Genomic DNA, 25,448 nt, shown 5'->3' with positions numbered 1-25,448 from the left:
CATTTTGGGGGAAAACAAAAAACCCAGACAGTAGACATCAAATGATCACCAGGGCTAACTGGCCAAGTTGGTCCTACTAGGGCCAGCAAGGGGAACAGGGAAGAATTTAAATGTGGGGTCCCAGAAAGGGTTTCTTCATTGAAGAGGAAAGGGGAAAGGGAAGAGAGTATCAGGCTAATTCCAATTGACGGCCAGGCGGAATAGCTCTGTCTTACAGGCCCTGCGGAAGGAGATCAAGTCCTGCAGGGCCCTAGTCTCATGGGACAGAGCGTTCCACCAGGTCGGAGCCATCACTGTAAAAGCCCTGGCCCTGGTGGAGGATAGTCTGGCTTCCTTAGGGCCCGGGACCTTCAAGCTATTATTCATGGACCTTAGGGTCCTCTGTGGGACATACCAGGAGAGGCGGTCCCATAAGTACGAGGGTCCTAGGTTATACGCCTTCTGAAGGAGCAGCTACAAAGGTTGGGGCTACTTATGGATCCTTTTCTGTTGCTTGAGCCTCAGGTGGCCTCAGTGGTGCGGATTACCTTCCACCAGCTTTGGCTGGTAGCCCAGCTGCACCCCTATCTGAACAGGGACAGCCTAACTTCTGTTGTCTATGCTCTGGTAACCTCTAGGCTGGATTACTGAGATGTGCTATACATAGGGCTGCCTCGGAACACAGTTCGGAAGCTTCAGCTAGTTGCCAGGTTGCTCATTGGGGCAAGAATTGGGAGATGGTGGAATGAATTTATATGACTTTAGTTGAAATATGATAAGGACTTAAGATTTTAGGATTTAAGGGTTTAAGATTTAAGGTTCTTTTTGTCTCTTTATTAGATTGAAGTATAGATAATTTTTAAGATTTTGATGGGAAGATAAGGTTAAAATGGATTAAGATAATTAAATGATAGTAAGCAGTGGAAGATGGAAAGAATTTGCTGACTTAATTATTAACTGGAATACAAAAAAGGGAGGTGGGAGGAGCTCGAGGAAATAAGTCATTGAAGGATAGAATTGTGAAAAATGGAAGGGTTTTTAAATGTTTTTGTTTTTTCTCTAGTGGGGTGGAAGTGTTGTTTTATGTATTTTTTAATTTTTCTCTATTTTTATTTTTCTCTTTTTTATTGTATTTTTTCTTCTCTTTCTTTCTTCTGTAATTATTAAATTTTTAATAAATATCTTTTTTTAAAAAAAAAGAATCCTGGTCCAACTGCACTGGCTGCCAATTAACTCCCAGGCCCAATTAAAATGCTTGTTTTGACCTATAAGCCTTACACGACTCAGGACTGCAATGCCTCAAGGGCCACCTCTTTCCATATGAACTTACCTGGACCCTGAGAACAACTATGATTAAGCTAATTTATTACAAAATAATACATATAAACCAGCCTACCAGATTATGGAAATTTTCCTATTTTTTTAATGTTTTGCACTAAATTCATTGATAGTGTCCAACCCTATGCTGCTTTCAACCTGATTAATAAATAAAATTTGAATGCAGAAAGAAGGAAAGATCTGGATTGATATCAACAATATATCGATTTGACTTGGATCTTAAAATGTTTTTATTCACTTTTTTTTTTAAAAGCCCATATTATTTATGTTAACTTTTATCACACATTATTATAGTGGCTAGAATAGGGATCAATAAAAATGTCCCTAATGCAAGTAAATGGTAGAACACAATTAATGAATTTTGGATATTTTTTTCAAGAGATTAGCAGATACTTTATCAATTATGGCAATGCTCATATTTCTTTTACAAGTGAAGTTCAGAGCACATATATGATATATTGGGAAACGCTTGTAATTTTGATGCTTGTCCTGCCTATTCTTTTGTTATTAATATCTTATTTTCCGTAACTTTTGAATGGGTTGATAAGAAAGCATTGCATACATTTCAGATTGTCTTCCAAATTTCCATTTATTCCAGGAGAGGAATGGAGTCATTTGCTGGAAATTTTACATCTCTAACTCAGCTTCAGATCAAAGGAGGAGTGCAATTCTGTTCATTAGCCAGCAATGCCACAGGACAGAGAATCTGGCTAGCAGGTCTCACCTGAAGCCTTGGTTCCTCTCAACCCATAAACATAGACGTCCTTCACAAAGGCCTGGAGTTCTACGTCTTCACAAACCATCTCTTCGCTATCGTAATAGAGGTCCACAACATCTGTCACAAAGCTGCAGAAAACAGAAAGGAAAGTGACTAAAAGCTTTTACATTCTCTTGAACTGCTCCGTTATCACTGAGTGCACACACACAGGCACATATAACTTTTGTCAAAAATGCAACTGGGAAGTGGGAGGGTCGCAAGCTTTCGCGATATCTGGAAAAATCTGTATTTCCCTGTAGAAAAACAACAGCAGGCTGCTTTGTATGTCAATACTCAGCATCCCGTTAGGTTAGAGACAGAATAAAAAGTCTGGATGAATTATATCTTAAAATTTTCCTTAATGGTGTCCAGTGGTACCCTGCCCATCTTGCTTCCACACACTTCTCTGGGCGGAGCCAATATATTTTTCAGAAGCAGGGTTTATAATTGTGTGGGAAAACTCCATGAGTAGAGAAGGCTCCCTGTTTCTGATCTTTACCCTCGAATGCATGGAGGTCACTAAATTACGTGCTGATGGCAGCATACCCCTGCTTCTCTTGTGTGTTTCCTTACACGTGAGAAGTCTACGGCTGAATGAGACAGAAAGATAATTTCTGTCATGGATAAACTGTGTGTCTTCCGCAAGGCATTACAATGTGATTTGTTACGACAGGTAGCAAGGAGTCCCTTTCAACTCTACAGTTCTAAGATTCTCTGATTCTATACCACTCTTCATCTGGGAATTATTTCTGGAATAAAGGGCATGTTTCATGTTGTCAAATCTCAGGTGCCAAGATTTCTACTTCTGGCCCTGCGGACAACCCAGCAAAGCCATGGTACAAATCCTTATCTCATGGTAAGCTGGTTGTCTGTATTTGCGTGTTCAGACTTTAAACCTCCCCCTTAAATTCAGACAAGACTCAAATTTTGGTTTGGTTGGTTTCTGGCAGAATTTAGGCCACAACTTTATTGATTACAGCAAGTGAGTGGTTGTATAGGCTCTGGTTCGACTAGCTCCCTGCACCGTTGCAGGTAGCGCTGACCCAGGGTTCCAGCATAGGTCAGCCAAGGGTGAACACCTGGATAAGCAGAAAGCCAGGAACAGGCTATGTCTACCACCCAAATGCCCTCCTGGACTCAGGCACGGGCACAACCCCCTCACAGGAGTTGACCAAACCATCAAGTCCCTGGACTCCTTTAATGGAATACCCTTCACATAGGGATGGTGAGAGTGTTCCCCCATCCCTATCAGCTGAACCAGAGCCTATCCGCAACCTTACAAGTTGTGACGATTTGCTATGTGGCAGGCGAAACCCAAATGGCACCAGCCAATCAGCCAAGTGGGGAACATTCCTGCCGTGCCCCTGTCCCAATGACAGATGACACATGATGGCATAGCAAGGTCAAGCGCACAGCCCTAAATATAGGGAGAGGTGGGCAGGTGTTCCGATGCATGCACTGAAAGAGGAAGCTCTGGGTCACGTGCATAGGTGTATATATAGGTCCCTTGATCTGTTTAGCTTGCGTCCCATTAGCCACCCACAACACAGGGTTTGGTTGCCAGGTCTCACCGCAACACGTGCCCTCTTTAAGGGAGGACCCGATTAGGCAGGCAGCTAGGTCCAGAGAGATACTCCTAGCAATATAGTATGACTGGATCTGGATAAACGATATAAGCAAACATAGAAATGTTGAGAAATCCAAGTCAAGAGTTATAGGGAAGACTTTTGTAGCGGTAGGTGGCAGAGCCATGCCTATTAGACCCTTCTAAATTGATGGCTAACAGGACCATCCCAATATTGGTCCCCCGCCAATAATATGAGTCATCTGTCACAGAGCAAAACAAAATGGATTCACTATGATCTAGTGGCCATGTGAAGATTCTCAGCTCCTTCAAAAAGCACTTTGTGTGGAACGTTGTTGAAAGGAACATGCAGTAGGTAGATTCACACTTCCAAGATCTTGGTTAGATTTCCTGGTTCTCAGTATGACAAAATAAAATTTATTTCAGACCATCTCCTACCTCTTTATGGCCTCCCACACTTTGAGACCATCATCCCGATAAAAGTAGTATGGAATGTCCTCCGTGCTTTCCATGCCTCTTGCCTTGATTTCTTCAGGGAAGCACAGGGAACTGTACGTGAGGTGCTTCATCGCTCGCTGGAGTATCTGCGCAAGCCCTCCTCCTCCGGTGGCATTGGCCTTGGGCACCCAAAACAAGTGGCAGAAAGCATTAAGAAATGGAGGCTCCATAGAAGAGGTGCCAACTTGAATAAAACATGTGGGGACAGTTTATTATCACATGATATGGCACACACACACTATTTGAATGGCAATACCCATCAATTTTGGGAGGGGGCAGCCCCCTCAAATCTTTTATGGGGGGGGGCAAAAGGACCTTGGCCCCTAAGAGTTGGCTCCTGTGTTCCATAGCCTTAAATATGAGTGTTCTTAACAATGGGGAGGATCTTGCTGTACAAGGGGATGTGGAGATGAGGGCCTAGGCCACACTGGAGTGAAGTTTTGATACCTGCATCACGCAGCCGTGACATAGTGCACATGGATCCACATGGAGTGGGATTAGTGCCATTGTAAACCTCCTTGTAAACGGGACGTGGGTTGCGCTGGGGTTAAACCACAGAGCCTAGGACTTGCTGATCAGCAGGTCAGCGATTCGAATCCCCGCGATAGGGTGAGCTCCTGTTGCTCAGTAAATGGCGTTTCCGTGCGCTGCTCTGGTTCGCCAGAAGCGGCTTAGTCATGCTGGCCACATGACCCGGAAGCTGTACGCCAGCTCCCTTGGCCAATAAAGCGAGATGAGCGCCGCAACCCCAGAGTCGGCCACGACTGGACCTAATGGTCAGGGGTCCCTTTACCTTTACCTTTAAGGTGCTACTGGAAGGATTTTTAAAAATTTTTAAATTTTTTTTTATTTATTTTATGGAGAGAAGTCATTGAAAGAACTATGTGAAAGACACTTCCTTGAGGTACAAACTTATGAAATCGAGGCTCTCTCACCTTGTCAAAAAGGCCATATTCACAGATAAGCTGTTCTCGGGCTTTCGTGTTGATGGCTATTGTAAACCGCACATGGGATACCAGGAGCTGTAAACCAGAAGAGAAAATAGATTAGAATGAAATATTCCTTCAGTGTTAACAATGGAATATGATGGGCTCCCAAAACAACTTCCTTTCAAATAAGGAACTACAGCTTTAATATAAATTATGTGTATGAACTGAAGACAATTTCAAAGCATAGTCCTTTACAATTTGATAGATGCTGCAGTGGCATAGCGTGGGTTGTCAGCACCCGGGGCAAGGCAAGTAATTTGCGCCCCCTAACCCGGGGCAAGGCAAGTAATTTACCCCCCCCCCGCTGCACTGTCCCTCCCCCAGATAGTCCCTCGCTCTTTCTCCGCACCGCACCACACCCTCCCCTCCACAGTGGGCGGCGACCCGGCAGCTCGGATCGGATTCGCACAGCCAGCACTGCAGTGAGAGAGAGTGAGTGAGCCAGGTAGGGGCAGAGAGCTGCGAGTGCGAGCGTGCCCCCCCCAGATGTTGCGCCCGGTGCGGCCGGCCCCCCCTGCACCCCCCACACTACGCCACTGAGATGCTGCTAGATATCAGATCTGCAGTGTTACGGAAATTACCGGGGCGGGGGCACATCTTTAAATTAAGTATTACAAACATTATGCCTGAATGTATCCTTTCAACTTGACAGCTCAGGGAAGTTACCTAGCTTTAAAAATAATCTAAAATATTTCCTTTCCCAGTTTCCTCCATTCCAAAGCTATTTTCCCCTTGAAAAAGGACTCCAGCAAGTTCCCAGAGGTGACAATTTCTGGGCTCCTTGTTAGCCAAAGGAAGCTAAATCTCATCACCTGACTCGCCTCAGGCTCCAGACATGCAAAGGAACTTCTATTGTACTTTTGGGTGGTGGGTACTTAAGACATATTTGTCTATGCTAATCTTATACCTGAGTCTTGCCCTGCCATGTCTGCTTATGCCAATCTTGTACCAAGGACTTGTCTGGGCATGTTTGCCAAGGTTAACCCCTCCCCTTTTTTGACATGTCAGTGATGTAGCAATGATGCTGTATGAACTGTATTCTGGGATATGGTGGGAAAGTTTTAAAAGTCTTTGTCACCCCACCCTCGGGGTTCAAATTTGCTCTTTGAACCTATTGTGCAATAAACTTTGGTCTACAGCTATTTGCTCCGGTTGGCTGGACTCCTTCCTTTATTCCGCAGGAACCCGTGGGCTCTGCCCGATGAGCTGGGTGACTGATCAGCCTCACACCTAGATTTTCCATAACAGCAGTATGAGAAACATGCACTTTATAATGCCAAAAGGCATTCAACATGTAGGTAGTATTCAAACATGTTGGACTGCACTGTACCAGAGTTGAAGGTTAAATAGGGTTCTGCAGCAAAATAATACAAAGATATTGATTTGTCAATTTGGGCAGTTTAGAGAAGTCTTACGGATTCACATAATTCAGACCAACTATACATAGTGTTGTTGTCCAAGGGCACCTCAGGCCACACTCTTTAACAAGGTATGAACCACTAATCCATTTTCATCCTGCACGTTACTTCCAGCTTCAGACACAAATCATTGTAGACAATTTGCCACTTGAAGACACTATTTATTTATTTGTGTGCTTTATTTATCTAATACTGGCCAAATTCAAATGGCTCAAAGAAAATTAAAATGGCCAGATTTTTTTTTTAAAAAAAAAACACACACTGCATTTAAGAAGACTAACTGTGTTATCTTAGCTTTTTCTTAGTGGAATATTTTAAAAATGAGCCATTTTACAATTCAGAAGAGGTAATTTTTTCTTGCCACATTTCATAGAGCTGGGACAAATTATCTTGAATATATATATATATATATATATGGCATGTTCCAGTCTTATAATGATAGAATGCTGTTTGCCTTATCTGCCTTAAATATACAGGGGCTCTCTCGTCTGTACAATACCAAATATTACTTTTATTAACAATACAATTAACAGAAAATTGCAGGTCTTGCAGAAACAGAACAATCATCTCTGATATTCACACCTTCCTAGCACCCAATTAACCCACCTTAAAGAGAGGATGAACGGAAGGCAGTTGCCGGAACATGGCTACTCCAAACACTTCAGAAATTAAGTGAGTCCGAAGGAGATGAGTAACAGTCTGATGGATGTGGAAATCAGAAGAACGTACCCAGATTTTGGCCAATAACCAGTCATACTTTGCATCTGATGGCAGGAAAATAGGATTCCCTGGCTCAGCAGCTTGTTTTATCTGGAGAGTGCAACAAAATAGTTAACAATTCTTTCAATAATGAAAGATTATTATTTTAGTGGGTAAAACATAGATTACCTGGATTGCAATAGGGACAATCTTCTTCTCTAAATTCCTATATAATAAGCAGACTGGAGCAGACAGATATTGCACAGTGCAGGGGTCAGTCTTATTGCCTTCAACACCATCCAGGAGTTCATAATCCACTATGAAAATATTCCCTTGCTGTAGGAAAAAAGAAAGAAAACATGCACACCTGTTTACTTTGATTAATGGGTTATTCCATGAAAATGCCAACCTAAAGACTCAGCTTTCATTTTTGGACATCGCTAACATGTTCTATATCATTCTAAATATAATTTTCAAGAGTTTCATATGGCAACGTTATTTTGAAATTGGAGTAAACAACCAGAAGTGTGACATAGAAGACGACTCAGAATTTCTCTACCCCCACCCCCAGGAGGTTATTGATAGCTTTACTTTCTCATTTGGTGAAATGGCAATAAATTTTACGAAAATCAAATGAGCTTAAAGGCAGCATAACGTATGCTGCTTGTGTTACGTTAGTCACAAAAATACATACTCTCCCCACAACAAATGAAAAGAAAAATCTATGGTTTAGCTACATCCTCGTCTTGTGAGGTTCTTAGCCTTAAGAAAATGTGGTGAGATATGTGTTTTACATGCAACATTACTTGTGACCAACATAACATCACAATGTTGCAACTTACCTAGCATAAATGTGTTGTCATGTGTGTCCTTTAAGCCTCTTTTTAGGAGCTTCAGGTTTTTGTCCCTGAGAATGTACTAAATTCTTAGGGCAGCAATCCTCTGCCCAAGAAACTGGCTTAAAGCAAACAGGCTAAGCCAGAGTAAAGTTACACCGGATCCAAAAAATGTTCAGCAGCGGGACAGCTGCTGTTGTTCTCCCGAAGCAAGGCAGAAGCAAAACAACCTTTAAAAGAGTGTTCTACACTGGGTTGCTGGGACGCGGGTGGCGCTGTGGGTTAAACCACAGAGCCTAGGACTTGCCGGTCAGAAGGTCAGTGGTTCAAATCCCCGCGACGGGGTGAGCTCCCGTTGCTCGGTCCCTGCTCCTGCCAACCTAGCAGTTCGAAAGCATGTTAAAGTGCAAAATAGGTACCACTCCGGTGGGAAGGTAAACAGCGTTTCCGTGTGCTGCTCCGGTTAGCCAGAAGCGGCTTAGTCATGCTGGCCACATGACTCGGAAGCTGTACGCCGGCTCCCTCGGCCAATAAAACAAGATGAGCGCCGCAACCCCAGAGTCATCCGTGACTGGACCTAATGGTCAGGGGTCCCTTTCCCTTTACACTGGGTTGCTAGGTCATACGGCTGAGCTGGACAGGGTTGAAATCCAGCCTAAGTCTCCCTGCAGGACATCCCTTTGGGGGATTAACACTGGCCTTGTTGACGTCCCAGAAGCCAAGACCGGCTGAGCCTCAGTGGAACCAGAATAAGCAAATTGGAGACCCACTGTATCCTAAGTTTTTGATTCCAGCAGATCTTGCCTCTAGATGTCTCATACACCTCATGCATCTCACAGAGTTTTACAAAAAGAAGCAGTTGTCTGCCCTCAAGAAACTTCCTGTCTTAAACACAAGTCAGACAATGGGGGTGGGCTGATGTTATTGCTTTAAAAGAAACATAATATAACAATGTGTTAATAGGTTTAGTAATCTTTTTATTTATGTGATCATCAGAGGAAGTATAACTTGCTCCCGGTGGCTCACAGGACCATCATTCCACATCAGTCTCAGGCAGTTTTATTGCACATAGCCAAAGGCTGCCGCAATGTACACAGAATTATTTGACAATTAAAAGAAAATATACTGAATTGGTAAAAAGAGACTTAAAACATTTGTATTATTAAAACATTACGTACTCTAAACAAAGCTATAAAAGTACCCCAATGTACAAATAAAAACATTAAAGAATAAAATTCATAAGCTAAAATCATCACATGGTCACTAATGTTAAAAACAGTATCAATTAATACAGTGTGCAATTTATACTCAGAGTTTGGTGACAAAGATAGAGCATAGCCTGAGGTAGATAGATGGGATCAAATAAATTCATCTCCTTTACAGTTAATGGCTACCTTGGCTATATAATTTGTTCTAATTTTCCTAGCAGCAGTTGCAAAAAGTGCTACCCGCCAGGTCACATACTTATCTGTGTCTGCAAGGAGATATAACATCATGTCAAGGGGGTTCTGGCCAGGGGACCCTGTCATTATAGGTACCAAAAATCTTTTTCTTGAATCATTATATAACGGACAGTGCAAGATATAATGCATAAGGTCCTCTACTTCAGAACATCCCCGAATGCAAACATGTTCGTTTTTTGGTATGCCTCTGTGTCTCCCATCTCTATAAGCAGAGCTTATTGTATTTAGTTGTAGCTCTGTAAAAGCTTTTCGAAGCTGTGCAAAAGTCAATTCATTAAAATAAGATATGTGTTCATGGACCTCTCTAGGTTTAAAATACAATGGGGCGCATGTAGATGTGCACATAGAGTTTAGATTGTTTTTAGTTGCCACTGCCCTTATGGTTCGTTTAAAAATACATTTCCTGAAAAGCTTTTAAACTGATGAGTACTATAACACTGAAATAATTCCATTCTATGTTTATACCTTGATTTCCTCTTCCAGAGTCAGATTTCTCTCCAAACTGCATTCTACCATTTCTGTAGTCACAGGAAATTTCTTTGGTAACTCTGTGCACTTTTGGATCAAGACAGGATTGCACCCATTCAGGAACTGGTACCCAAACATAAAATCTTCTTGCCAATGCTGCATCACGTACTCTAAAAGGAGAAAAAAGAGAACGAAACCCAAAGACTATTTTTAGCAGAACTCCTTCCAAAAAATAATAACTATTCTATATTAAACTATATCAAGTAAAACAAAAAATAAAATAAAAAACCAAACAGAGAAAAGGAAGGCAGAGCCTGAAAATGAGACTCAGGGTAAATTTATTTAACAACATACGCCCATTTACACCACAAAGAACTCATAACCCACCTACTTTCAGCAGCCAGAAACACCATAACCAGACACTGGAGAGACCTGTCAGGAGTAAGTATGGACCAATGGTACCAAATAGTATGGGAAACAGCCCTACTAGAAAAATTAACTAATAAACTGAAACTGACACGGGGACAAACAGAAGAAGACGCCTTCACCCCGGTATGGCTCCCCTTTATCACATACACAGCCCAACAGGACAATGACAATAATCCACCAACAGCATACAAATCAATATGGCTAACCTGATCCAAAACACACACACACCTCACTCACACACGAAAACAAAGATCACCACAGCCAATCACAAGCAAACAATCACACCCTAGGCCAAGCCCAACCTCTCTCACCACCAAAGGAACACAAGTGAACAACACAAGCAACGCTGACACCAAACTCTACATACATTAAACATAATAGAAACACCACCACCCGACCCCACCCCCTTCCATCTTCCCTCTCTCCACCCCCCCTTTCTTTTTTCTTTTTTTTTCTTCTCCCCCTAATGCCTCAACAAATGAAACGGATTTGTAAAAATGTTACATGGGGGAAAAAATACGAGGCATTACACTTACTTCTGTAAAACAAGAAAATCCTTAATAAAAATTTAAAAAACCATACACCCAGCACACATGCAGTCTTCATTAGAGGCGGTGGGAGAGACTGAGATTAATGGATATTAAAATATTGTTACATAAAAAGCACACATACACATAATGGGCTCCTTTGCTAAATTGTTCTACATATATAGCCCTGTCTAGTTATTGATGGAACCAAGTAGAACAAGAAGTCAAACTACTGAGCTTGCCAAATTCCGGTGAGCAGGAATGGCATGGCAGATGGACTGAGGTCCATTTAGTGCTGTGAGAATGGGGATGTTTGTCAAGGGCAGCGGTCAGCCAACTTTTTCAACAGGTCCCTCAGACCTTGTGGGGGGCCGGACTACATTTTTTTGGGGGGATGAACGAATTCCTATGCCCCACAAATAACCCAGAGATGCATTTTAAATAAAAGCACGCATTCCACTCATGTAAAAACACCAGGCAGACCCCACAAATAACCCAGAGATGCATTTTAAATAAAAGGGCACATTCTACTCATGTAAAAACACACTGATTCCCAGACCGTCCATTGGCCGGATTTAGAAGGTGATTGGGCCGGATCCAGGCCCCGGGCCTTAGTTTGCCTACACATGGTCAAGGGCAGGTATAGGCACACCCAGCACTCCAGATGTTTTGGGACTACAGCTCCCATCATCCCTAGCTAACAAGACCAGTGGTCAGGGATGATGGGAATTGTAGTCCCAAAACATCTGGAGGGCCGAGTTTGCCTATGCCTGGTCAAGGGGGTGGATACTAGGTGGTGATTAAGTGGGAATGATGCAGAGGCTATGGGGCAGTTGAAACCCTCTAGAACTCCCTTTAAAAGCTTTTTGAAACTGACTACCATATTTTTCGCTCCATAAGACACACCTGACCATAAGACGCACCTAGTTTTTAGAGGGGGAAAGCAAGAAAGAAATATTCTGTGCAGAGCATGTAAGCGGCTCTCGCTTTTCTTGCTTTAAACCCTTCCTTCCCTCCTCCCGCTTCGCTGAGAAGCCAGCAGAGCAACAGCGATAGCTGCGCAACACCTCTTGTTCTGCTGGCTTCCCAGCAAAGCGGGATGAGGGACAAAAGGCAGCCCTTACAAGGGAGCGCTGAGAAGAGCCTATATGCATCCCAGATGTGAATGCAGGCAGGAGGCTCTGCTCAGGAGCATTCACTCCATAAGACGCACACACATTTCCCCTTACTTTTTAGGAGGGAAAAAGTGCGTCTTATGGAGCGAAAAATACGGTAGTTGAGAAGTGGTCTTATGCAGAGCTGAAAGTAAGGATGGGGGAGAAATACGATTCGGCACAGCTGACCCTACCTAATTTGCATTTTGCAAAACAATAGGAGAGCCAACATGTAGCCTTCCTTCAGAAAATCCACATGTCTCGGAATATTGTAGTCCAGCTCTCCAACCAGTACAGTGGTGCCCCGCAAGACGAATGCCTCGCAAGACGAAAAACTCGTTAGATGAAAGAGTTTTCCGTTTTTCGAGTCGTTCCGCAAGACGAATTTCCCTATGGGCTTGCTTTGCAAGACGAAACATCTTGCAAGTTCTTGTGAGTTTGTTTCCTTTTTCTTAAAGCCGCTAAGCCGTTAATAGCCGCTAAGCCGCTAATAGCCGCTAAGCCGCTAAGCCACTAATAGCCGTGCTTCGCAAGACGAATAAACCGCAAGACGAAGAGACTCGCGGAACGGATTAATTTCGTCTTGCGAGGCACCACTGTAATGTGTACAAGAATGTGTATTCAAGTGATGCAGAAGTGTTCAGAACTGAGTTCAAGGTTGCAAAGATGAAAAAGTGAGAGAAACTGACATTGGCAATTTCATCCCTGGCTAAGACTTGGATGGAGGACTATCACTTTCAAGGTGCTCTTAACAACCTTAAGTCATGCCTGCTTTGTTCTTAAATCAAGATAAGGGCAAGTTACCCCACAGTTTCAAGCTGCAACTTGCACTCTGGTTTTGAAAACTGCACGAAAAACTGAAGCTTTCAGCAAATATACTTCCTTTTTTTGCTCGGTTTGCTGCTCTTTCCTCCCCTAAAAACTAAAAGTTACACTGACTTTGAGGTGAAAGCTAAGTAGACTTTGCTGATTCTAACTAGATTTTCCCCTGCTAGCTAGGTCTCTACTGTGCAAAACTATTAGGGACGGGTGGCCTGTTTTATACCTCTCATCCAAAAGCTTATTGGTTTACTGTGGCTTCTCAAGGCTTCCCTGCTATGGTGAAAATGAAAACTCAGTTTCTACAGGCTTATCACTCCATGATTTGGCTCCTGAGATACACGTTTACAGGGTTTACCTCCTAACACACATTGCCTTTAGTGTACCATTATTACAGTAAAGTATAAGCGGATGCTGTAATTAAATTAATAAATTTACATTACTTACCTTTAGTTTCTTGAGTGCCCTTCAACTTGTGCAACCGCTGGGTACATAAATTCCAATAATTATTGGCCTAACTCATATCCCAAAGGTTTTCAGCTGAAAAATTACTAAATGGCATCCAAACTAAAATTTTGGTCAGCAACATAAAAATTAATTCATATTGTGATGCTAGTGTCCAGTGGCGTAGCGTGGGGGGTGCAGGGGGGGCCGGCCGCACCGGGCACAACATCTGGGGGTTAGGGTTAGGGGGCGCAAATCCATGGGTTAGGGGGCGCAAATCCACGGGTTGGGGGGGGGCAAATTACTTGCCTTGCCCCGGGTGCTGACAACCCACGCTACGCCACTGCTAGTGTCAACAACTGCAATCGATCTTACCAGAAATTGTATTGCTTATTCTGACAAAGATCTTCTCAAAATCTGCAAAGTCACTCCAGGAAGATTGGAACATATGCATGAAACGATTAACATAGAGATTTTCCATCCTAAAAAAAAACAAAAATACTGTGAGGTCATTGGCTGTAATCTTTTTTGTTTCGTTTATCTCCTTGCACATTTCACTTTTCCCATAACTTCTTCACTTCTGTATGAAGTGTTCAGAAATGAAGGACGTAGATTAAATGAAGGGGAATAAATCTAGGAACTAAATCTCACAAGCGAAATGGTACCAGTGTTTTAAAACATATTGGACACTGGCACCACTTCTAAATCATCTTGTGTTACCTTCCAAAGAACTGCACCAAAATTTCTCAGGAGACATTTTACTGAGTATATATCTAAGATTTTTCTTTTTCTAATCCTCTTGGAAAAACAAGGTTGAGTTGCAATTTTTTTGCTGAACGTTATCCACCATTTTTAATGGTAGCTGCTATTTCTCCATCACGATTTTCTGGAACGCCAAGTCCAAGGCATCATGGAGGATTTAAAAAAAGGCAAATACCGTCTATGACCGTATTAAACTAATTGGAATGGTTGCAAACACAGCTGGCACTGCAGCAGCGGCAGCAGCGGCAGCAAAAACAAACCTTAGGAAAAACTGTATTAATAGCACTGCCTGTGCTGTGAGCCCCACCACTGAGAAACTGTTGGAGAAGTGCTACTCCCCTTGGAGAAATTTGGTGAAACGGCCACCAATTTCTCTGCCCATTAACAAAGTGGAGAACTATAAGGAGTCATTTCCACACAATTAGTGCCAGCACCGTCCGTTAAGAGTTTGGGTGTAATCTGCGACACCTCCCTTTCCGTGGAGGCGCAGATTGCAGCTATAACAAAGGCGGCATTTTTCCATCTCCGCCAAGCTAAGCAGTTGGCTCCTTACCTCTCTCGCCCTGACCTAGCCACTGTGATCCACACGACGGTCACCTCCAGACTGGATTATTGTAACTTGCTCTACGTGGGGCTGCCCTTGAGACTGAGCCAGAAACTCCAGTGGGTGCAGAATGCCGCGGCGAGACTCCTTATGGGGTCTTCACTGCGAGATCACATTCATCCGGTGCTATACCAGCTGCACTGGCTCCCGGTGGAGTACAGGATCAGATTTAAGGTGCTGGTTTTAACCTTTAAAGCCCTATATGGCCTAGGACCCTCGTACCTACGGGACTGCCTCTCCTGGTATGTCCCACAGAGGAACTTACGGTCTGCAAACAGAAACATCTTGAAGGTCCCAGGCCATAGAGAGGTTAGGCTGGCCTCAACTAGAGCCAGGGCTTTTTTGGCTGTGGCTCCAATCTGGTGGAACGCTCTGTCACAAGAGACTAGGGCCTTGCGGGACTTGACATCTTTCTGCAGGGCCTGCAAGACAGAGCTGTTCCACCAAACCTTTGGCCAGGGCACAGCCTGACTCCCTCCTTCGGCAATCTTCTTATAATGAATGATTTTAGAGTGTTGTGTTGTACTGTTTTATTGTTGTTAGCTGCCCTGAGCCCGGCTTCGGCTGGGGAGGGCGGGATATAAATAAAATTTATTATTATTATTATTATTATTATTATTATTATTATTATTATTAACTCTACTTCCAGTTCACCCTTACATGTAGTCCTGTGCATGCAACTTATTGCTAAGTGAAAAGATTTGGGGATTGGGATCCAAACTCAACAATGCCATTATAAAGAAGTGAACAAGACACCTTTGAAAAAAATTATGTGGTTTTTTTTAAATGCTTTTAAATAAATAAATAAATAAATAAATAAATAAATAAATAAATAAATAAATACAGCAATAATTGAGACAGTAGTTGGACAGACAGGCAAAGCCTCCATACAAAAGATTTTTTTTTAAGCAACTTAGACTATATTAGAACTGGCTAATTTTACAAATTTAGCTAGATTGTGAGAAGACAGGGGCTGGGTTGATAAAATTAGAATATGTTGTTAGTGTTAGTATAATTTTATTGATTATTTGGGTTGTACTGTAAAGGTAACATTTATGAAGTATAGTCATAAATATCATATTTGTTACCATTGTTCTGATTACTGAAATACAGTGGTGCCTCGCAAGACGAAAATAATCCGTTCCACCAGTCTCTTCGTCTTGCGGTTTTTTTCGTCTTGCGAAGCAAGCCCATTAGCGGATTAGCGCTATTAGCGGTTTAGCGGCTATTAGCGGCTATTAAAGACTTAAGGGATTAGCGGATTAGCTGCTAAAAGGCTATTAGCGGCTATTAAAGGCTTAAGGGATTAGCAGATTAGCTGCTAAAAGGCTATTAGCGGCTTAGATCAGCTGATAAGCGGCTTAGATCAGCTGTTAAGCGGCTTAGCGATCAGCTGTTAAGCGGTTTAGCGAACAGGTGTTAAGCGGCTTAGGGGCTTGGGAAAAAGGGGGGGAGGGGGAAAAACCGCAGGAATCGCAAGGCATTTTCGTCTTGCGAAGCAAGCCCATAGCAAATTCGTCCTGTGAAGCACCTCCAAAATGGAAAACCCTTTCGTCTAGCGGGTTTTCCGTCTTGCGAGGAATTCGTCTTGCGGGGCACCACTGTATTATGTTCAAAATGGAATCATGCGTTGTTTTGCATCGTCATTTAAAGTGTTGTGTGATTAAAATATATGTTTAAATTGTACTTTAATCAACTTTGTCCTTTCCCCCATTTTCCCAGACCAATCCAGAATATCGCTTCCAAATAATGAGAGCCACCATAATACTCACGCTTTAGTATAATTCAAAACAAAGTCGACTCCTTTCTCGCTGTCAAACTGGATGTTTCGAGGCAATTCCTTGTGAGATTTGGCATCTATGTTCAGGGGAAAGCCTGGGTGCCATTCTGCCCACCTGATTGAAAATGAAAATAACTCAAAAGGCAGCTTCTCCATTTGAGGGCAAGCTAGGACAGAAAACACAACCTGGCCATGGTCCCTTCCTCAGTCCAATCTATTCGCCTGCAAGGACAGTGGCGACGCCCCTCCCATGTGCTACTGCCCACCAGGTAGCCAGAAATGATCACACAACTTTTAGTTGTTTCCTGCATATACCTTAGTCAACAACTGGGGTGGTGGTGGTTATGAACTGGACAAGCTATCTTTGGGTGTGGAATAGTGCCTCTGGGTACCTGAGCATGCCTAGATGTGTCTTTTGCTAGCAAACCCAGCCATAATTTGTAGTCCCTGCATATATGTAATGCGCAAAAGGCTTCATTGCGCTCTATTCTCTGGTTTAAAAAGAAGATGTATGGACTCTCAAGGAAAATGGCAGCCGATGATCTGTGATGTTCTACTGATCGATCTTTGGTGGTCTTTTCCACGTGCCTATCCCTACCTCCTCGTGGTGTTAGCCGGGCAACGTCTTAAGGCGGCTAACAGGGAAGGCTTATCTGAGACTCTGGGTGCGAACCAGAGAGTCTCGGCTTAACCTCACACAGATTCGGTTCTACTGAAATGAATGAACGTGGCAACGCAAATAGAGGTGGCGGGTCCCATGACCGTACCACCCTGGAGAGGAGCAGCTCTTGTGCTGCTGGGCCTGGGGGTGTTCCTGCGATGGAACTCCCAGTTTTTCTATGTGAACGCCCAGGCACCTCAAGGTTCTCTCGTTTCGAGTGCCGATTGGAGGCATTTACGCCAATTCCATCTTTAACAAAATCAAAGCCTCCCTTGGTGCTGGAATGTGAGCACCAGGAAATTAGCAAAGTATAGATGGGACTGCTAGAAAACAATCTGTATGTCTGCGGACAAACAATGTCTGAGGGGTGTGGCGCCCCGATGATGATGGTGATACAAAAAATAAATAAATACACACACAAAAAAGAAGATGTATTAATGCCCCCCTTTCCGGCTTTGCAACTAATCAACCTTTCTTGGGTCATGAGTACACCACGTTTTCTCTATCTCACTAGTGCAGAAGACGAAGCTTTACTTTGACCTAGATCAGAAAACTGATGTAATTGATACTCATATGAATTTGATTCATTTTTAATCAGAGAATTTCTCCCCCTTTACCGCAAGAGTCCAGCGTTTGCGGAAAAATTTCAGACAACCTATGTGTTGATAAATTGCTGTATTATTGCTGGGACTGGACTTCACAGCCGACTAGTGGAAACTAATGCTTGCCTAATAAACTCAGCATATATGCAACATGCAGAATCCCCTTGTACTAAAGTAGCAGTACCATTTGTTTTAAAATGGGAGCCAGAAGTGATGGCTGTGTGTGGCTCTAAGTCTCTATGAAATATACAAGCATTGTCCAAGCATTGTCTGAGAGACGTTTGAGAGCCACAACTGTGTAGGCATTGATGTATCATTATATAGTAAAATTAAAGCTAGGTCTCCTTGATCACAACTTCAGGGTACTATATAAAAATTATAGTGCTAAAAAGGAAGTTTTAGGAAACTGACCGATACATCTTCTGACGATCCTCCAACTCTTTGCGTCTGTGATGCTTAAGAACTTGAGTCTTGTCATCCGCAGAAAGCTTGGCTGTGGAAGGTGATGAAAAGATATGCAGACTGAAAAATGCACCAACAGCTTTGTACAAAGGGCAAGCACAGTTCTCTCCTTCGTACTAATAAGCTAAAGGCCAAACATGCAGCTGATTATTTGCCAGTCATTATGAACTTCAAGCTGTCTCATCTTTGCAGTTCGCCGTGTGCACCTTCCTCTCTGCCTATTCTTCCTCTGCATGTTCCTTCCTGTCTCAAACTCTTAATCTTCTGGGCTGGGGTGGGCAAGCTTTTTCAGCCAATGGCCACATTTCTTTGGGCTTAATTTGTCAAGGGCCACCACCAATGATGAGTGGAGACAGCTGAAGGAGGAAACAGATCACCCTTCTGGAAGTCCAGTTGGTTTGTCCAATTATTTCTCCATACGTGTTGGCAAGGGTTTTTGCTTTGCTTTATTGTCTTGATTTACTGTTTGTGTTTCAGATATGTGTCAACAGGATGTGGCAGGTGATGTAACACACACACACACAAACACCCCACACAATCCCAATAATGACTTCTGGAACAAGAGGCCTGATTTAGATATCAGGCCTGGAGGCACTCAGCCACTAAGGGTCTGAAGTATATAAATTTGAGCTTTGATGTAAGCCCTGACTGGTTGGGTGTTGTGTGCTAGCCAGTTGGCTCTGTTGCTGGTTCCTGGAGCACTAGGCGACCAAATGGAGATAAGTTTCCTATCTTGCTTATGTTATGTTATTCTGCTTAAAGTCCATATCACTGTAGTGGTGCATTCTCAACTACTGCTTTGTTAAATAGCAATCACTAAAGAATAAATAATATTATAGTAGTTGTGCCCGATAGAAATGTAATACAGCAGATATAAACTATTTTCCATAAGTGCTTACATGAGATCTGGTGGACTATCATAGCAAAGGAGCTACTTAGCAACTTTTCTAGACTGAACAGAACAATCGGATTTACATATTGAGGGTGATGAGTCGTATCTCTTGTCTGGATACCTTGGAATAATACAACAAATATGTAAAGTAGAGAACTAAGTAAAGAGGTTCTCTGGCTTTGCCTAGTGCTCTTAGTCAAGAGCACTTCTCCTGGAGAAGAGGAGGTTAAGGGGTGATATGATAGCCATGTTCAAATATATAAAAGGATGTCACATAGAGGAGGGAGAAAGGTTGTTTTCTGCTGCTCCAGAGAAGCGGACACGGAGCAATGGATCCAAACTACAAGAAAGAAGATTCCACCTAAACATTAGGAAGAACTTCCTGACAGGAAGAGCTGTTTGACAGTGGAATTTGCTGCCAAGGAGTGTGGTGGAGTCTCCTTCTTTGGAGGTCTTTTAGCAGAGGCTTGACAACCATATGTCAGGAGTGCTCTGATGGTGTTTCCTGCTTGGCAGGGGGTTGGACTCGATGGCCCTTGTGGTCTCTTCCAACTCTATGATTCTATGATTCTATGACACTGCAAAGCACTCACCTCGTCCGTCTCGGAGTACCACCTCTTTGTCATCTGTAATCCATCTGTAACAAGGAAACTCTAAGTAGTCACCCATGGGTGTTTTCACCGTGACATACTTCAAGTACCAGTCATCAGGAAACCAGTACTTCCGTTTCTCAATTTTTATCAGCTGGATCTCCCCGAGGTCTTCAGTTACTGTCACATCGTAAGTATCAATCTAGAAGAATGAAATTCAGAGGCTCTGATCTGTTGGAAAACACTGAGTGTCTATGAGTCTAAGGGCAGCCACATCTGAAAGATGTTATTTGATCCTCACTGAACAGCATAACTAGGATAATTGGGGCCATTCCATGCTATGACGGCTCTTGACACGTCTTTGGTGGGCCCCTGTACCAAGGAGCTCGGTTCACCTGGAACTCTGCACAAGCTGAGAGCTATGTCCCTATTTTGCTACTGCTCTGAGCCACATAGCTCATGTGGGGTCCTTCTGTTGCTGGACTGCCAACTCCAGCCGGCAAAGCCAATGGAAACGGATGCTGTGAGCTCTAGTCTGACAACATCTGGAGAGCACTACATTGGCTGCCTAGGCCAGGCTTCCTCAACCTCGGCCCTCCAGCTGTTTTGGGACTACAATTCCCATCATCCCTGACCACTGGTCCTGCTAGCTAGGGGTCATGGGAGTTGTAGTCCAAAAACATCTGGAGGGCCGAAGTTGAGGAAGCCTGGCCTAGGCTTTTAGCAACAAGCGCTGTATCGCTGCAAAATTACAGAGAAAGCTACAGTGCATTAAGCCAAATCTCCATCCATTGCAGCTGTCACACATGGGACTCAACTTACACATGGGCCACAAAATTAGTGCAAGCCTAATGAGTCCCTGGAACCTCTCCTACATCCAATACAAACATTGAGGAGTCCCACTGCTGTCAAGGCCGCTGCCTTAAGGAAAAACTATGTGACTGGTGCTGCTTTCCCTTGTGCTCAACATTTTCACCTGATCTGCTCTTGGGTTTGACCTTGCTTTCAAGGAGGGCAAGACAGCCAGAACTACCATTGATATCAGCAAGGGAGGAGGATAAAAGGTAAAGATAAAGGACCACTGGAAAGTTAAGTCCACACAAAGACGACTATGGGGTTGTGGTGCTCATCTCGCTTTCAGGCAGAGGAAGCCGGTATTTGTCCACAGACAGCTTTCCAGGTCATGTGGCCAGCATGACTCAACCGCTTCTGGTGCAACGGGACACCGTGACGAGTGCCAGAATGCACAGAAATGCCATTTACCTTCCCACCATAACGGTACCTATTTATCTACTTTCACAGGCGTGCTTTCGAACTGCTAGGTTGGCAGGAGCTGGGACAGAGCAACGGGAGCTCACCCTGTCGAACCACTCATCTTCCAACTGGCAAGCCCAAGAGGGTCAGTGGTTTAGACTACAGCACCACCTGTGTCCCATCAAGGGAGGAGGACAGCTCCATTAGGCCCCCTCCTGCAGTAAATAAATAAATTATATGTCTCTAGGGTGTGTGTGGGGGGGGGTTAAGGGGTAGTACCTCTGGTGGGGGACACATCATGCTCCTTCTGGGTAGTTTGTCTACCTTTGGTCACCAGTACTTGAGTTATTTAGAATTTAAGATCTGTTCTCTCTAGCATTGCCATTAAAGTAATCAATGGCAATCAGGAAGCTTATTTCTTATAACTGACCACATCATAGATCCTCATACTATTTCCCTTTTTGGATACTCAGGAGGCTATTCAGTTTTTCTCTTCTTCAAGCCTGTTCCATTCCCATGGATGTCTGCTGAAGACTTATTCAACTTAGCTAGATCCTTTTCTTTTCCTCTAATCCCCAGCTCCCAGCTTTTTAATCATTTTACTCAGTTTATTTTATTTCTTTTAATTTATTCTATTTGTATACCACCCTTCATCTGAAGATCACAAGCTGACTCACAAAAAAGTATTGTGTTAATAATAATAATAATAGTTGTTGTTATATTTGTACCCCATCCATCTTCCTGGGCTGCCCCAGCAACTCTGTAAGGCTTCCCACATATATAAAAACATATTAAAACAGTAAACATTAAAAATCTCCCTATACAGAGCTGCCTTCAGATGCATTCTAAAGGTTGTATTGTTCCAGAATATTCACACATAACAGAGTCACATGAATGTCTCAAAGGCACTTTTAGTGGTAATTGCGAAAACGCTCTTGGGTACTGCATCCACATGGCAAATGCATTCCTAGAAGACGGCGCCTGCAGATTGGAGAGTTTTCGTTATTTATCCCAGAAGATGAACTACTGACTGCTGCTTAAGCCTCAAGCCATCAGCCTTAACTGATAGTTCTTTTCTTAACCAAGGCCAGGCCTGCTTCCTTTTGTCTGGTGATTAGCAGATGATAAAGATAATTCTGTGAGGTAAAGCTTTCATGGAAACAATTAAGGGTGGCCCTCTTACTGTGAAAAATAATGAACATAGCTATGCAAATACTATGGATCCAAGATGAATCCAGATGGTCAAAAAATATTACCTGAAACTAGGTTTTCCTGCTGAGAACATAAAACACAAAGTGTATATTACTTCTGATATGATGAGGGATAGCTTACAGTTTCATTTCCTGCAAAGCTCAGACAATCGCCCTGTGATCCCAGTACTTTGTTTATATGCAAACGGGCATGGATTAATCATTGAACTAAGAATCCTAACAATGGTGCAATTGTTACCCAGTAGCTTCCCACCATGGTGTGTGGGGGGGAGTCACGTAATGCCAAACTATACCAAATTATCTTTCCACCTCCCTTAGGAGACTATCATACTCCTGGTATTTCGAAAACACTTACCAGTTAACTAGGCAATGCGTGTTCTGAAAGGAGCTACTCCAACAAAACGTTTTCAATCAAAAAGACTTCAGAAAATGTATTTCTTGAAATGAAGGTGGACTATAGATATAGTGCAAATCTTCATCATCAAACAATATTTACACATTAGCAAGATAAGGTATGGAAATGTGGATGAAGCCACAATTTACTGATTGTCACAAGCAAATAATATTTCAAATGTTTTCTTAAACTTTTACCCATAATGATATGTCTGACATGTCCCACAGACACACAGCAGTAAAGAGTTTCCTAACCTAAAAGCCCAGGAGGCTCTGATGGACTGAATCTGATGTCTGTATAAACATCTCTATATTTATAGATTTATAGGGTGATAAATCAGAATTAACAAAGAAAACATTATCTAGCAATGCATTTTATTGTAAATCTCAGGCCTGCTCTCTGAATAATATTTTATTCAGCATCTTTCCTGCCTCCCTGCAAAAGAAGTTTTCTTTTAAGTTTTTAGTTTTTCTTTTAAGTTTCAAAATAAGATAAGTGACCTTTAGGTCATGGCTGAGCTCCTTCCTTTGACATCTGCCATTATTTTTGAGTTAGTGGAACAATGAACTACCTGACATTGTATTGATACCCCAAAATATTCCCTCTCCTGCATTTATGTCAAACACTGAAAACTTCTGGTCCTTGAGCCATATTAGGCCCACCAGGGATCCTAATATGACCTGTGAGGCCATTTTACCCAAGCCACACACACCTGCCCCACAAAATCATATGTGACATCAGGTGTGCTCCAGGTAAAGAAGACAGCTGCACAAATATAGGATGGGGACACCTGGCTTACTAGCAGTACATGTGAAAAGGATCTAAGGGTGGACTCTTGGTGGACCATAAGCTGAGTCCACAGTGTGATGCAGCAGCAGCAAAAAAGCTAGGGATATTCTAGGCTGCATCAACAGAAGTCTAGTGTCCAGATCAAGGGAAGTAATAAAGGTAAAGGTAAAGGGACCCCTGACCATTAGGTACAGTCGTAACCAACTCTGGGGTTGTGGCGCTCATCTCGCTTTATTGGCCGAGGGAGCCGGCGTACAGCTTCCGGTCATGTGGCCAGCATGACTAAGCTGCTTCTGGCAAACCAGAGCAGCGCACGGAAACACCGTTTACCTTCCCACCAGAGTGGTACCTATTTATCTACTTGCACTTTGATGTGCTTTCGAACCGCTAGGTTGGCAGGAGCAGGGACTGAGCAACAGGAGCTCACCCCGTCGCAGGGATTCGAACCGCTGACCTTCTGATTGGCAAGTCCTAGGCTCTGTGGTTTAACCCACAGCGCCACCTGCATCCCTCAGGAAAGCATACGAAGCCACAATAAGAATGAGCAAAAACTTCCAGGACTACAATTAATTTATTTTCCTGTAGGCCTGAGAAGCAGAAGTAAATGGGATGATTGGTATGAATAAGGAAAGACCTGAGGACAATAATAGGATTATCACTTTTGCCGACTTCACTTCTGAAACTCTTATTTTCACATTAAGACCTTCTGTCTTGCAATAGACTTCCTATGTAGGATGTGATACTATACAGTTTCTAATTTTAATAATATTCACTTTGGTGCTTAATTCTGGAATGGATCTGGTTGTAATGTTGACAGAGCAATTGCCATTCAAAAACATTCAGTAATGCTATCTGGGTTTGTGATTTTTTTGGGGGGGTGGGGCAAAGAACGGAAGCCGTGAACAGGCCCCATTGGTCCATGGACTCACCTGCACACCCAAGTGAGTATGTTATTCCTCCAGAAACAATTCTCGCCCTGTGAATATAACACTGTAACTTGGCAGAGATATTAGATATTAATGGTCACAGAGTGAGAGAGAGATCTCTGGATCTCTTTTTGCTGCAATAAGCAAAAAGTCCTGCAGCAACTATTTTTTAAGTTTCAAAACAACTCCCTGGGAAGGATAGTAAACTAAATGAGATGCGGAACTAAGACATTATGCAACATTATTTGTGAAAGAATCTATACAGGAAAAAGGACAAAAGCAGACATTAAGAAGCAGAACTAAGTCTGAAGACATGATCCCACTGAGTGTACTTCCAGCCAGTGGCGTAGCGTGGGGGGTGCAGGGGGGGCCGGCCGCACCGGGCGCAACATCTGGGGGGGGCACTCGCACTCGCAGCTCTCTGCCCCTACCTGGCTCACTCACTCTCTCTCACTGCAGTGCTGGCTGTGCGAATCCGATCCGAGCCGACGGGTCGCCGCCCACTGTGGAGGGGGGGGGTGCCAGGCGTGCGGTGCGGTGCAGAGAGAGAGCGAGGGACTATCTGGGGGAGGGACAGTGCAGCGGGGGGGGGGCGCAAATTGCTTGCCTTGCCCCGGGTTAGGGGGCGCAAATTACTTGCCTTGCCCCGGGTGCTGACAACCCACACTACGCCACTGCTTCCAGCACGCCTGTTCCAGAAGGGGAGCCATGCTGATCTTCCTTCCTTCCTTCCTTCCTTCCTTCCTTCCTTCCTTCTTTCTTTCTTATTGTCTTTTAACGATTTAGTCCCGCATGACCCCACTATTCTGACTTTTCCAAACAAACCACCTATCCAGCAGAGTCTCATACACTCTAGATAACCTTCTAGTTATGATCAGAATTAGGTTTACAAGTAAAGTTCCCTTTCAGACTTTCCATATCTGCTGCTCTTATCGAGTATTTGGCATGCGGCAGCTCATAGGGCTTGCTCTGTTATCGAAAGGACCCACCACAAATTTGAACGACTTCAGAGGAAGCGAGAGCTGTGGTGATGGAACCAAAAGAGTCTATGCAAAAGAGGAAACCAAGGATGACACTGTGGGAGGCAAGAGGCCACCTTGCCATATGTGTGCACCAAA

General features: G+C 43.4%; 1 protein-coding gene and 1 long non-coding RNA gene across 2 annotated transcripts in view; one reads left to right on the top strand and one right to left on the bottom strand.

The window, feature by feature from the left end:
* Positions 1 to 25,448, bottom strand: part of ALOX5 (arachidonate 5-lipoxygenase) — a 36,339-nt gene that overhangs the window by 5,126 nt on the left and 5,765 nt on the right. Inside the window, exons 2-11 of the mRNA XM_083448702.1 lie at positions 19,760 to 19,958; positions 18,224 to 18,305; positions 16,542 to 16,664; positions 13,779 to 13,885; positions 10,028 to 10,200; positions 7,453 to 7,599; positions 7,171 to 7,374; positions 5,093 to 5,179; positions 4,098 to 4,276; positions 2,042 to 2,163 (exon numbers count right to left, since the gene is read on the bottom strand). Of these exons, the coding sequence (XP_083304828.1) occupies positions 2,042 to 2,163; positions 4,098 to 4,276; positions 5,093 to 5,179; positions 7,171 to 7,374; positions 7,453 to 7,599; positions 10,028 to 10,200; positions 13,779 to 13,885; positions 16,542 to 16,664; positions 18,224 to 18,305; positions 19,760 to 19,958 (1,423 nt within the window). The remainder of the gene's footprint in view (positions 1 to 2,041; positions 2,164 to 4,097; positions 4,277 to 5,092; positions 5,180 to 7,170; positions 7,375 to 7,452; positions 7,600 to 10,027; positions 10,201 to 13,778; positions 13,886 to 16,541; positions 16,665 to 18,223; positions 18,306 to 19,759; positions 19,959 to 25,448) is intronic.
* LOC310681253 overlaps positions 4,791 to 25,448 on the top strand; it is a 106,697-nt gene continuing 86,039 nt past the window's right edge. The window contains exon 1 of the long non-coding RNA XR_014513170.1: positions 4,791 to 4,963. This is a non-coding gene — a long non-coding RNA (uncharacterized lncRNA). The remainder of the gene's footprint in view (positions 4,964 to 25,448) is intronic.

Source organism: Podarcis tiliguerta (genome assembly GCF_965153285.1).
Source record: "Podarcis tiliguerta genome assembly, chromosome: 7".
Taxonomy (NCBI): domain Eukaryota; kingdom Metazoa; phylum Chordata; class Lepidosauria; order Squamata; family Lacertidae; genus Podarcis; species Podarcis tiliguerta.
Note: the sequence above shows the minus strand (reverse complement) of the source record. Positions and strands in the feature narration are given on the sequence as shown.